Below are 13,840 nucleotides of genomic sequence, written 5' to 3'. Positions count from 1 at the left end.
CATATTTAAATGGCATGAAAAGCATTAACATACACAAGACATGCAGCTATTTTCACAAGAGAAGAGAGGAACTCATATCTGGCAATCTTCAGGGAGAAAGGGAGTGGAGAGAAGGATGAGGAATTGACCTTTTCCAGGATGGTATAGCCTTTAATCCGTAGTACAGAGTCCTGCTGGGGACATGCACACTGGAGAAGTCTGATAAATCAGGCTCAAATGCCAACGTGAATCTGCATTTGTATGTGTGTATTAACAAAAAATGGACCAAGTGCTCTGAAGTGTGTCCACTTGGAAAGGGCTGTTCTGGTGGCTGTATTGGTTGAGTGTTTGGGGGGGAACAATTTACATATTGATTACTTATTGGATTACTGGCTGCACCTTAAGGGCTACCGACATCGTACGGTAAGCGTGTTGTCATTTCCGGTTTTCCCTTATTTCTGTGTTGCCGGTAGCATACTTTAGCCGATATAGCTTGACGAAGTTGATGTGGTTATATTCTTGATCGAAGTGGATAACCACCCATTCTACATGTTATCCATCATTTGTTCTGCTCACTTACAGTATGGCTCTCTTCTTGGCTTGTGACGTGCAGCTTAAAGCTGAAGCCCACAGTTCACCACCAACCGCTTCTAACCAGTTCTCCCCACTCAGCCACACACGCTGAGAAGCCAGACTAGTCAAGATCATTTTATCTGTAAAGCCCAAAATCACACATTTGACTCTTTAAGTTTTATAATGTGTTCAGCGAAACACTACCTCTAGGGTTATACTTCCCTAAAACAATAGACAAATCTAACGTTGTACCCATATGCTCTGGGATTAACACTCAGAACAGAACATCCTATGTCTAGTTGGAATCAAATCATACTTATAACATAATAAAAGGCATAATTCTTATAAACTAACTAACAATTATTTTTCCAAATAACAAGAGAAGCAAATGTAATGTGAGAGAAGGTTTATGCTTGAATTAAGTTATACATCCATAGGTCTTAAATTAATGTTGTTTAATATGCGGGGTTTTACGGTAGATCTCAACTTTGTGTGAATAATAGATCTGGAATCAAGTAAATCACCGGACTACTCCATCTCTAAAAAGCAAGACTCAACATGAATATTATGAGTATTGCTCATAACATAACAATAAAACTAAGTTAGTCCAACAATAGCAGCAGAAAGGTCACATTGACTGACAGCAGGTTGAATTATCCATCAAGTTTTGATTTCAGTTGGAACCTGACCATATTTCCCAAAAATGTCATACTTAAACTAATTTGAATTTATTCAGTTTGTGTAAACTCAAGTAATATAAAAATGACAAATTCAATACCCATGTTGTAAATGTAACCGTTGTTTTGGAATGAGAGAGAAAATATGTATTATGTGTAATGAGATAAACTCACAATATTTCACTGCCCCCTGCTGGAAGAGCGTTCAACTTTCATTACATGAGAGCAAACTGCAGAACAATTACTGTTCAACGCAATACAAATAATCTTTAGGCAATCCAAATGTCATTCCGAGGTGTGTGGCGGGGATAGAAGCATTAGGCAGGCGAGAGCCCGAGCCAGCAATTAGGGCTGACATTTCACTGTGAAGCGGTCATTAGTCACTTCCAAACAGGCCTGATGTGATAACTGTAATATCTCTAAATTGCAGCAATTAGAAAAGGTTTGCCGGAGGAGCCTGAAAATGTTCCATGTGCTTTAAATGTCAACAATGGGACAATCTAATTAGTGCAAGGAAGATGAAAATAAGCTTGAATTAATGTGTCAATAAGACAAGGTGTCCAATATCTGTAGAGGCAGGGTTTGTGTTTGACTTTTGATGATATTTCAGTGGCTAGTTTAGGTGCCACACCTACTGTACACACACACTGCTACACAAAACAAACAGTGCTATCCTTCTATGAAAACCTAAGAATTATATATGTTGATTTGGTTATCAAATATTGTGTTCTTTTTGGGATTATTAATATATTAAATCACGGTGAAAGCTTCAAAGCATGCTTCTGTCCACACATGGAGTGTGTATAGTTTATTTGTTGGTAAATCAATGCTACAACTTTTCAAAATCCAAGTCAAGTTCTTGAACCCTGCTACCCAGGAACCTAAGAAGGGACGACACACATGGAGGAAAGAGAGTAAAGTGGGGTGTTGAAGGGAACCCACCTGTTTGATGGAGCTGCGGGTCTTCTCTTTCCACTGGTGGCTGCTCAGCTCCAGGGTGCAGTGGACGTAGGTTTCTCTGTCATAGGAGCCCAGGATGAACAGTCTGCAGGGACAGGACACAGATCACAGGACACACAAAGACTTTTTAAAAACTGAATTAATTAAAACGTAGTTGTACTCATGTTTCTTAAATATCGATTACAACTGTGACTGCGAGGGAGTGCTTCAATCGAAATTGGCTTAAGTTGCTCCCGATGGCGTGGCTGCCGTGATGTGTTATATGAATAACACATCAAGTGGCACATTGCTCTGCATGAGGTGTGAATGATGACTTGTAGAATGAAAAGCACTTTGAGTATAAGTACAGCAGAATATTTAACGATCAGTTCTCTCAATACTCTGTTCACTGGTTTGAAGTGGGAAAAACAATGGGAAAAAGGTGAAGTCACACATGGCCACCATCCTATCTTAAAGGGGCACTTCACTGATTTTATAACTAAATATAAATGTATTGGATTGTGGCCTGTGAGAACAGTTGTGGCTCATTGAAGCCTGTCAGATCTGAATTTGTCTTTTGTATGTCCCACGTTTTTATGAAAGAGCAATATTATAAGACAAAGACTATCACGGCCAAAAAACTCTTTATTCAAATATTTACCAAACCATGAGGTGCAATCCCAACCTTCCCCATCTGTTTCTGTCAGCACGATTAGCACACCATTCTTGACTGTTTGCTATGGTGATGGAGCAGAGCATGCATTTGTTTGGCTCCTCCTGCCCCCTGGTGTGCTGAGGAGATCACTGCCAGAGAGACTGAAGAAAAGGACTCCCGATCTAGTCTCAGATCTGTAAATCTCTCTCTCTAAAGAAACTGCTATATCTCAGGAATAGTTTGATACCAGTATGGTCATCTTAGGAGACTGATCTACCTTAATAAGGTTACCATCTCTTTGGCTATATTTCACATGTCATGGTATATGTGAGGATACTTCCCTCTGCTGGACACTCAGGGCATACTGCACCTGGTATGTAATCACTTAAATAGAGATCATGTGATATGACCTAATTAAACAGTGGAATTGGGAGCCCATGTAAACTGCTAGTTTAGGACAAAGACAGTGGGATGTAACAGCAGCTGATTTAGAGTCTTAAAAACTGTGTGTAATGGCAGCTGCAGTAGAGATTCAGATTATATTCGGGTTATATTATTTATTACATTATGTTCTTTATTTAGTGTATCCCTTATTCAGAATTTATTATTTAGGGCTGCAACTAACAATTATTTTCATTGTCCAATAATCTGTTGTTTATTTTCCGGATTAAGTAATTAGTGGTTTAGTCTTTAAAAATCCGAAATGTTCCCAAAAAAACTAATGATGATGTTCTCCATTGTCTGGTTTTGACTACAATTCAAAGATGTTCAGTTTGCATTCATAGGATATACCACAGAGTATCTAAATGTACAAAAGAAGCAGAAAGGTCATGACAGCCGTTATTAACAATGACAGAAACAAACGTGTAAAGGTCCCTACACACCAATCTGACACCAAAGAACACGTCCCGACGGACCCGACTGTTGCGTCGCCTCACGTCTCTGCGTCTTGGCCATGTTTCGCACTGGAACACACCGCAAAGACTTCAGCAGACGGCCAAGTAGCACGTACGAACTGCGCACGCGTGAGTGGCAATAACTCTCCTTACCAGCAGGGGGCGGTAGTGTGTATTCATCATTCAAAAGAGGCAACAACCAGAAGACAGACTGCGTGATAACCGAGAGAAGAAGAACAGACTGCGTGATATAAACAAACAACTAATAGCGTGTCTCAGATTTGCCTTCTTAATAGTTTGTTTGGGTCCCTCACTTCCGTTTCGCTTCTCATGCACTGATTCGCTAAGCTGAACAGCCAATCAGAGTGATTTCTTTAGCCGACGGCCTTTGACCTTTAACCCGAAAAGACACGACGGTGCAGTACACACCAATCTGAGTAGGGCGACAAGACGCTCATCGACGGCCAGACATCTATCGACATCTATCGAAGCCGAAAATCGGCCCGGTGTGTAGGGGCCACGTTATCAGGACATTGGATTTATGGTGTCACTTTGTCCATTTTCTAATGGTGAGCATGTCAGTGGTTCAAACTGAAAAAAGTATTAAGCCAAAGAATTAATCTTTGAACGACAAAAAAATAAATTGCTTTAGTTCTTTTAGGCAGGTGGAGAAAAAAAGGGCGAATCGCCCATACTGCATTTCATTTCAGGGTAAAAAAGAAAGCTAATTTCTATAGGTTTTCGATTTAAAATGTAACTCATGACCTAGTTAGCTGGCAGTTTATTACTTCCCCTTAGAAAGACTTGTGTAGGCTGATACAAAAGCAACTCATGCAGGTTATGAACTGGTGATATCAAAAACAACTGAGGAAGTGAGTGAGGAGCTGGCTAAATGACATGTTTTCTACTCCCTACTCCTTCTCAGTCATGGTTTGTGTCAGTTGAGTGAATGGTTTTTTTCCTACAAAATAATGAAAATGGAAATGAACTTCATGGACATTTTGGTGACTTTTCTTTAAAAACCTGAGTTTGTGAGGCTGTGTGTGTGCATTAAAACTGCATACCATTTTATTTTTGATGGCACAAAAGCACACTTTATCCAAACCAGGAAGAACAGCCCCAGAACAAAAATACATTAACATATGTGGACAAATAGGGGCAGTAGAGAAGAGAAGTGTCTCACCTGCTACATTCAATGAGCGTGACTCTGAGTCGGCCTTCCACCAGCATGTTCTCCTGGACGGATAGGTCCAGATCACAAGCTGAACCCAGAGAGGGCAGCACCTGGAACGGGAAGAAGGGCTTGTATCTGGAGAGAGAGAGAGAGAGAGAAACACAAACACACATTTTATTTCAAGATGTTACCTGACTGTGCATCCCAAATAAATCTCCTCAAACAATAACTAATGCAACTGCACACATACAGATGAGCCACATAACAAGAGACATAACGGGTGCTTTTAGTCCATCATAGCTGCCAGAAAAGGCATGGGTTTTCTTTCATTCACAGTTTGATGAACATTTCCCCTCTGTGGGACTAATAAAGGTATTCTGATTCTGAATATATTTATATTCCCTGAATACAATAAGTCAATTGTCAACTTTCAGTAAACAAATAAATCACAACTCAGTTTTAAAAAAACTGTCCAACAGCTTTATAAGGTGTCCGATGTACAAGCTTGAACCTGTTTGATTGATTGTATGTACACCAGAAAACATTTGTCATTATGAAACGTTCTGGCAGTAGTGGGCCAACAGCATCACAGCATTACATCTAAATTGAATTGCATTAGTAATAACCAACATGAAGAGCTTTACATTTCAGCCCAGCTGGGAGGGGGCACTGTCTATTACAAAGTGTATCTTTCCTTGGCAGATAAGATGAGACATGGAATCATTTATCTCAGAACTGTGCAAAACAATAACACATTTAAATTGTTGTTATAAGTCATATAAAAAGGATGTGTAGGCTGATGAGTTGCCCGCTCTGCTTCTTCTAGGGTTGATTGCTGTTGTCAAACCAGCTTACAGAAGCATTACCTCCACCCAGTGGGCTGGAGACGTTACTCTCATTATGTTCCACTCCCGCTGCTGAGTGTTGAATTCCGTACAGCTGTCGCCTGAATATCAAACCAGTTGGAACATCTTAACAGCGGCCCATCCCGAGGTGTGACTCAGCACTCAGAGTGGAATGCATCTGGTTTGCACTATTTGTTGTGAAGGTAACCAGCTAAACACACTGAGATTACTTGTGTTGGGCGAGGTGCTTGGTAGAGAACTGACTCCCTAAGGGCATCAGGCTGTTTTGATAAAAACACTCATTGTAATGTATAAACATGATGTCTGAGAACACACATAGAAACACAAACACCCGTCCTTTCTATTTCAGGCTCTCTGTGCTACTGCTGTTGGCCAGAGGCTCCCTGTTTTGTGAATAGTGGACTTTGTTCAGACAAATCATCACATTACTGAAGAAGCTGTGGGTAGTGTCCGGTGGCCACATACACACAGAGGATTTTATGAACAGTGCATTGTCCACAGATGGAGGGAAACCTTTGACTCATCAGAGGCCCAGTGTCCGGCCAGTGTCTACAGTGTAACACTTCTATGACTGGAAGAATATGTAGGCCTGTCGCGATAATCAATACATTGACTTATCGTACGATAAATAAAAATGGACTCGATAACTTTTCTGAGCTCCATAAATTGCCGTTTACATGCGTGTTTGTTTACATAAGGATGTGACCAGCATTTTAGCCTGGCGGATGTGGCTGCCAGTCCGGCGCGCTGTATGAAGCTGCAGCGTCAGAGACTGCAGTTTCAGGACCGCGGTCCTGGGACCGCACTCCTGGGACCGCACTCCTGGGACCGCACTCCTGGGACCCTAGTTGTTTTGCAACATCGCCACCTAGCGAATTGGATGCCCACAAAAGTACAACCAGCGAGTATTGAGTCTCATACACAGCGAGTCTCTTTAGACCAGGGGTCGGCAACAGGCGGACCGCGGTCCGGACCCAGACCTATAATCAATACATTAATAGGGGATTTCAATTTTGACGGGGCGATTCTATTTTAACCGCTGCCGACAGGGGGCGAAAGAGACGAGTGAGCGATACAGGGAGAGAAACACAGAAGAAGAGACGAGAGCGCGGCAGAGAGAAGCGGAGAGTGAGTGAGGAGAATAATTAGCGATACAGGGAGAGAAGCGGAGAGGCGAGAGAACAGGCGTGTTAGTGGCAGACAGGGAGAGACAAATAATTACACATGGCGCTCTCCAAGAAGAGGAAAGTGGACAGTGAGAACAGAGCTTTTAACCCTGAGTGGACTCATTTGTGTTCATCCTGCCCACTGGGAGCACAGAACCAGTGTGTCTCATTTGTTCAGAGACCGTGGCGCTCATTAAAAGTGCCAAAACGCCACTATGAGACAAAACACAAAGTGTTTGACCAAACATTCCCTCTCAAGTCAGAACTGAGGTCACAGAAAATAAATATCGTTCCAGCGCAGGCTAACCGAGGCTAACCAATGAGCACCTGCATGTGTGTATGAGAATGGGCCTGACACCATTTCAGCCCAGATCTAAACTCCTGGCAGGACAAGCTCGAGCTCAATTATCACACTGAATAAAAAAAAGTGAGTGAGGGACTGCAATATAAGAGGGAAAGAAAGATAAACTTTAAAACTGTTCAGTTGTTATGATGTGTAAAGACTGATATTGTTCTATAATCGGCTGAAACTGTTAAGTCATGATGTGAAACGGTTAACAAAGAAAAAGGGAAACTCAAGCTGCTGCTACACTTTATTTTATTTATCTAAAATTAAGCACTTTTAAGATGCACATATTTTCAAAAGCTATTATATTTATTTTCTCTATTTTATTTTTAAATGAGAGGAACATTACACATATCCACAGTATTTACTGTGTCAATGTTAATTGACAATAAACATTGTTGTTTATTAATTGTACTTTCTTTATTTGATTGGCAGTCAGTTGTTGATTACATGCAGACGTTGATAAAGCTGCAGCTACTTCAATATATATCACACTAATTCATGAAGCAACTTAGACATTTTGATGTTCCGGACCTTTGCATGGGGAGATTTTCTCTAACTGGACCTCGTTGAATTTTAGTTGAATACCCCTGCTTTAGCCATTGTAATGCTTGTTATTAACGATCTAAAAATGCATGAAAATATGTTTTTCTTACAGAAATTAAATTATAATTATTACCAACAATTTCTTATTATGTTTTTTTTTTTTTTTTTTAAATAACAAATGTATTTTGTATGTCAGATGTAAAAAGATAGTCTTTTATATTTGTCTTATCAAATTTGACATACAACGTAAAATAAATATATATATTGTAGTAATATTGATATAATACATTTTTGTTAAAAGAAAACAAAAATGTTAATTTAGTTTTTGGGAGAAGGGGTGGGATTAAATACGTGTAAACTCCTTCCCACGCCTTTTCGGATGTGTAATTAGGTAGATCATTTGTTTATATATCATTTGTAAGTCAATAATATTTAGTTTATCAATTTGATACTGCTTACGTTTCTACAGTATCATAATTCTCTTGTTTCATTTCATTATTATATTACACGTTCGAAATAACCAAATCAAATGTGTCTTTGAAGAGGTGCTTGATTACTCAAAAACAACTGTTCAGTGTGTTTATGCACCTGGCTGCCAAAGATAAACATGCAGTTTGACCCCGTACGGCAACCCAAGTAGGACACTTGACACAGTGGCTTTTGGCAAAGCTGAAAAAGAAAACTCGAGAGAGATGAGTTATTGTTATTACAACGTGACTTCACTATTATTTAACAACTCTTTTTATTGGGTTCTTTTATTTGGGGTTCAGTACATCGTCAGAATAAGTGAGAAATGTAACTTCTGTTAGACTGTTATACTGAATAAATATTTACTGTGAATGTATGCAAAAATGTATGGCATATAACAGAAGTTAAATCAATTTCTCGCTTATTCTGACAATGTACTTAACCCCAAATAAAAGAACCCAATAAAAAGAGTTGATAAATAATAGTGAAGTGTTAGAAATTAAAATCAATGTTTTATGGCATAATGTATCTTAAACATACCGTCAGTTTAAATGCTATTTTATTCTGGAAAAAAACGGAAGTTCTCAATACCAAGCTTTTATTCTGAAAATCCTTCATGACGACATCCGGGACTACCGTCCATTAGTATCATTAAAGTGGCTATTGACGCCGTTAACATGTATTACATATAAAGTTATGAAAGAGATAAGGAGGAGAAAAGGCATGTAAGCAATGAATGTAAAATGTCGAAATCCTCTGTTTAACGCGATATCGGACACAGAAGAACGAGGGGGGGGAAAGTCCCCTACGTCACTACAGCTCACAGAGAGGAGGAGCGAACAGCCAGCAAGCGGGAAAGACGTGGTGTCTCTTCTGCACGGCCAGCACCTGGGAGAGGAAGCTGCAGCCTTTCTCTCCTGACTGAACAATATCCTGTTTGTAACATTACCGCGCTTTTTATTAATTAAAGTACCAATTTTGGACCTTCTCAGAGACTCCATTTAGTCTCCTTTTTAAGCTTCTCTCCTGGACGCGAGAAAAACGATCACGGTTTACAGAAGTCACGTTGTAATAACAATAACTTATCTCTCTCACGTTTTCTTTTTGTGATTTGCCAAAAGCCACTGTGTCAAGTGTCCTACTTGGGTTGCCGTCCGGAGTTGTCCAATATGGCGGACCATCTCGCACATGCGCACTGCAGATCGGGAAGAGCTGCAGATCGGGTAGTGACAGGGGGGAGTCTCCCTCCGCAGCCGGTTGGCGTAGTTTTGGCACAATTCCGTTGTACAGACCGACGTTAACAGCAGCCCTGTACACGGAGACCGACTCGGTCGTCCGGTGATCTAACCGCCTTCTGGAAAAGCTTCACAAGTACGTCGGTACGCAAATGCGCTTTGTGACACAAGTGACGGAACGCATTTCAAATTGTTGCCGCGCATGCGTACCAGTTATGTGCACCAGAGTCACAAACCCTCAAAGTACACCCTGTAGCGAGTAAAACTCTAACACAGAAAATACCTGTCTATGCTGCCCCAGAACGCCTCGTTGGGGATTTCTCTTTTTTCATTGTTTACTTCTTGGGTATAGTGACGTATTTCGGGTATAGTGACGTAACGTAATGGCTCCGCAGATTGGTCCAAATTGACCAATCCACGGAGCAGTTACGTTACGTCCACGGAGCCGTTACGTTTGGACCAATCCGGACTTCCTCACACACACACACACACACACACACACACACACTCGGCGGGACGTTGCGAGGCTCGCTGCTGCGAGGAGTGGGATACTGTGAGCTGGCTCACTGGTGTGGGGTCGGCGAGACCGTGTGGAACTCAGCCTGGGCGCACACACAAACTCCCAGCCAGGCTGCGGGTGTGTGTGTGTGCCCAGGCTGAGTTTCGCGCTGTCTCGCAGACAGCCACTGAGCTCACAGGGAGGGGGGGGGCAGGAGCTCCAACAAGCCGTTTAGGACAGAGAGTGAATACACATACTATACAGAGATGCTGTGAGAAACCAATGTGAGTTTGGAACATTGCACAATATAAATGTATTTTAGTAGACCTCAACAATGGAATTATGAGGCGGGGTCTGTTGTTCCCTCAGCCACCAGAAAACAGCTCCAGCTGCAGTACCCCGCTCTTTGGAGTAAAAACCCTCTAAGATTCCTCGCCGTCCACTTCCCCGGTAGCCTGTGCCAACGTCTTTATAAATGAAAAAAAAAAACAGGCACTCGCTTGTTTAATAATTTTGCGGTCTAGATTTCTTAATTGTTTTTCTTTTTTGCGTGTGTTACCTCGAGGGCCGTATCAAATTGTCTCGCGGGCCGTATACGGCCCGGGGGCCGGAGGTTCCCCACCCCTGCTTTAAAGCAACCCAATGGAAGTTTCATGTAAGTTTAGTTCTTTCACTCGTAGCTCGGGCTGTGGGGGTGCTAGAGACGGGAGTACGTTGATACGACCTTCCTTGCCGGAGTTATGGCCGCATTTTACAATAAACTTCCGTTGGGTCGCTTAAAAATAAATATCGCAATTCGAATCGCAATCGCAATATTTGTCAGAAAAATCGCAATTACATTTTTTCACAAAATCGTGCAGCCCTACGTCGCTCCTGGACGATTATGGAGTGAGAGTGTGTTGGCTAACCCTAGCCGGACAGGGGATCGTGTCCGTCTCTGTGGCTTCAGGCTTGATCGCCGTTCAAATGACAGTTTTAATGATCTCAATGGGAATGGTTAGCGTTTCATATGCACGCAAATAAAAATATAAGCCAACAGAATCAACCAAGACAATAAATGAAGTGCAATACTGTCTGAATCCTGACTAGACAGCTTTAGAGCATGTCTTTCACATCTGTTTTTTTTTTCAAGTTTTTTTTCAAGTTTTTATTTATTTATTTTTTATCACGGTAGATATGATATATATATATACTGAAAAAGCTTATCGTGGAGACCTAATATCGTCACGACGATATATTACGTCATATCGCCCACCCCTAGTTGCAAAACCTAATACCACATCTCCGGTGTGAGAATATTTTGGATTTAAGCCAAATCAACGAGGCGAACCTACGGACTTGAAGTGTCGCATTTGTTTTAAAAAGGTAGCAACAAAAGCTAGCAATACGACCAACCTTAAACTGCACCTGAAACACAACCACCCCATTCCGTTTTCCCAGCTGGGAGCAAACACGGCAGCTGGAGATGGAGAGCCCCCACATTCCTGACAGTTTGCTATCAAAGATGCATTTGCCCGACAATGCGAACATGTTGGATACACTTTTTGTTATATTCCATGGAATGCTCTTAACATCCCGATAGCAATGAATATATTAAATGCTTTGACAATAAATACATCAAAAAATGTAATCTGTGGAAGCCGTAGTAATGTAAAAAGCACGACCAATCATCTGAGCCAGCCCGGCTAAAATAACTGGATGGCCTACCTGCCTGTCAGCCTTCCATCTGTGCACAAACTTATCTTGTGCCCTCATTGGTCATGTGCGCGTTCGTGTGTGTTGGAGGAGGGGCTCTGTAAGGAAGTGACAGATTTTTTCCGGCTGTGTATTTTCAAATTCTAGAGCACTCGCGCTGGTTTCTCCAAAATTACCTACCGCACCTTTAAATGTATTTGTTTTATTTATTATATATATAATTTATATATTTGAATATTATTTCACATTTCATTTGCAATGTTGAATGTTCAATAAAAAGTTCTGTTTGAAAGGATGTACTTGAATTATTATTATATATTATCATTATGTCAGTGGTCTAAAATGGTCTTACAACGGTGCCGACAATTTTATCGTTTATCCCAATAATTTCCGGGAAAATGTATCGTCCAACAAAATTAATTATCGTGACAGGCCTAAGAATATGTACCAAAGTGAAAAGCACATCACCAGTGAATTAAGCAGAGTTCAAATAGAAGGGACAGTAGGTTAAAAACAATGTGTTGAAACTAAGGTCTTATTTCAAAATGTCAAACCATTAGCACACAGGTAAACTATTAGCACACAGTCAAACCGTTAGCACGCAGGTAAACTTTTAGCACACAGTCAAACCGTTAGCACGCAGGTAAACTTTTAGCACACAGTCAAACCGTTAGCACGCAGGTAAACTGTTAGCACACAGGTAAATCGTTAGCACACAGTCAAACCAATAGCACACAGGTAAACCGTTAGCATACATTTCTTTATGATTCGATTTCATATTCTATAGCCCTGACATAACCAAATCTAAATGCCATCACTACTGTTGAAGCAAAAACTAAAAATGTAATTGCTATTTTTTTTTCTCCAGTATAGTAATTTATATCAATTTTAATAACATAATGATATGTGACCTGCTCTATCGAAATCAGTCGCATTGACCCGAAGACACATTTTGAGTTGTATAGACTGCTGGAAAGAGGAGATTCCTAGCTTTCTAATGATATCAGGATTGTTTTTGTACTCCAAATATTAAGCGAAATATGTCACATTATATAATGACTGTCACCGAGTCATCATTTTGAGAAAAAGGCCTTCAAAGTTTTCTCTTCTCTGGAATCCATCGATCTGATTGATTATTAGCGGAGCAAATGATCAAAATACTACGGAGGGAAGATATTTTCGTTTGGATTACTGGTCTGGGGGAAGCTCGCGAATGTTTGTGTGTATACAGGGCTCGACATCAGAGGCGGATTTAGGATTGTAGGAGATCCGGGGCTTAGCCCAGGAGTCGTTGGGTTGGGGGTGCAGGGGTACAGTGCTATTTTTTATAAGTGGGGGGTGGACCGAACATCCTTTAGGGGGGTCGTCGCCTCCTCTCGGGGGGTCCGGGGGGCATGCTCCCCCGGGAAGTTGAAAGCATCAATCTGGTGCACTTTGAGAGCAACATTAACCCTACCTTAATAACACCTTAAAGCGTACAAAAGGCACTGGAGAACACTCATTAACACCCTTTAATGAAGCAAACTAATGCCTTAACTCACTCAAATAGTCGTTTACTTATTAAGGTGAAACGAATGTGCGTAGAGTTTTAAAGGATGCGGATAGTCTCACCTTGATTCTGGCGCATTGCTTATCGTTTTATAGATCTATTCTCATCCACCATCTTTGTTTGTGACGTAAAGAGTGTAACGGCCCGTCCACACAGCGGCGTGCGTTGACGCTTGCCGGCGGGCGTGTCTGACACTCGACCAACAACCAATCACATGAATCTCCCACCCCTGACACACAAGCAGCGGTTTAATTGGCTAGAGCTTGTACTGGCATATGATTCGATTGGCTGACGCTTCTGCCGAGGCGTCAAAAGTTGAGCATTGCTCAACTTTTGCAGCGAGCCACTCCAGCAACGCTCCGCGTCGCTTCCCACGATGCAGTTCGGCTAAAAGTGACGTCACCCCATTCAAAGTGAATGGGCAGAAGCGTTGGAAGCTTCAACGCACGCCGCTGTGTGGACGGGCCGTAAGAGTCACGTTTCTGAATCGGACACTCTGAGTGGATGCAGTCACAGCCAATCGGAGTCTGATTCAGAGGGTTGCCTGTCAGTTCTGTTGTTATGTGTACTGAAACGA

The 13,840-nt window shown here is 41.5% G+C and overlaps 1 protein-coding gene across 1 annotated transcript in view; it reads right to left on the bottom strand.

Annotated features, from left to right (window-relative positions):
* pdzd8 (PDZ domain containing 8) overlaps positions 1 to 13,840 on the bottom strand; it is a 50,400-nt gene that overhangs the window by 22,952 nt on the left and 13,608 nt on the right. Inside the window, exons 2-3 of the mRNA XM_034214998.1 lie at positions 4,903 to 5,028; positions 2,172 to 2,274 (exon numbers count right to left, since the gene is read on the bottom strand). Coding sequence (XP_034070889.1) covers positions 2,172 to 2,274; positions 4,903 to 5,028 — 229 coding nt within the window. The remainder of the gene's footprint in view (positions 1 to 2,171; positions 2,275 to 4,902; positions 5,029 to 13,840) is intronic.

Source organism: Gymnodraco acuticeps, unplaced genomic scaffold, assembly GCF_902827175.1.
Source record: "Gymnodraco acuticeps unplaced genomic scaffold, fGymAcu1.1, whole genome shotgun sequence".
In the NCBI taxonomy this organism is placed as follows: Eukaryota; Metazoa; Chordata; class Actinopteri; order Perciformes; family Bathydraconidae; genus Gymnodraco; species Gymnodraco acuticeps.
Note: the sequence above shows the minus strand (reverse complement) of the source record. Positions and strands in the feature narration are given on the sequence as shown.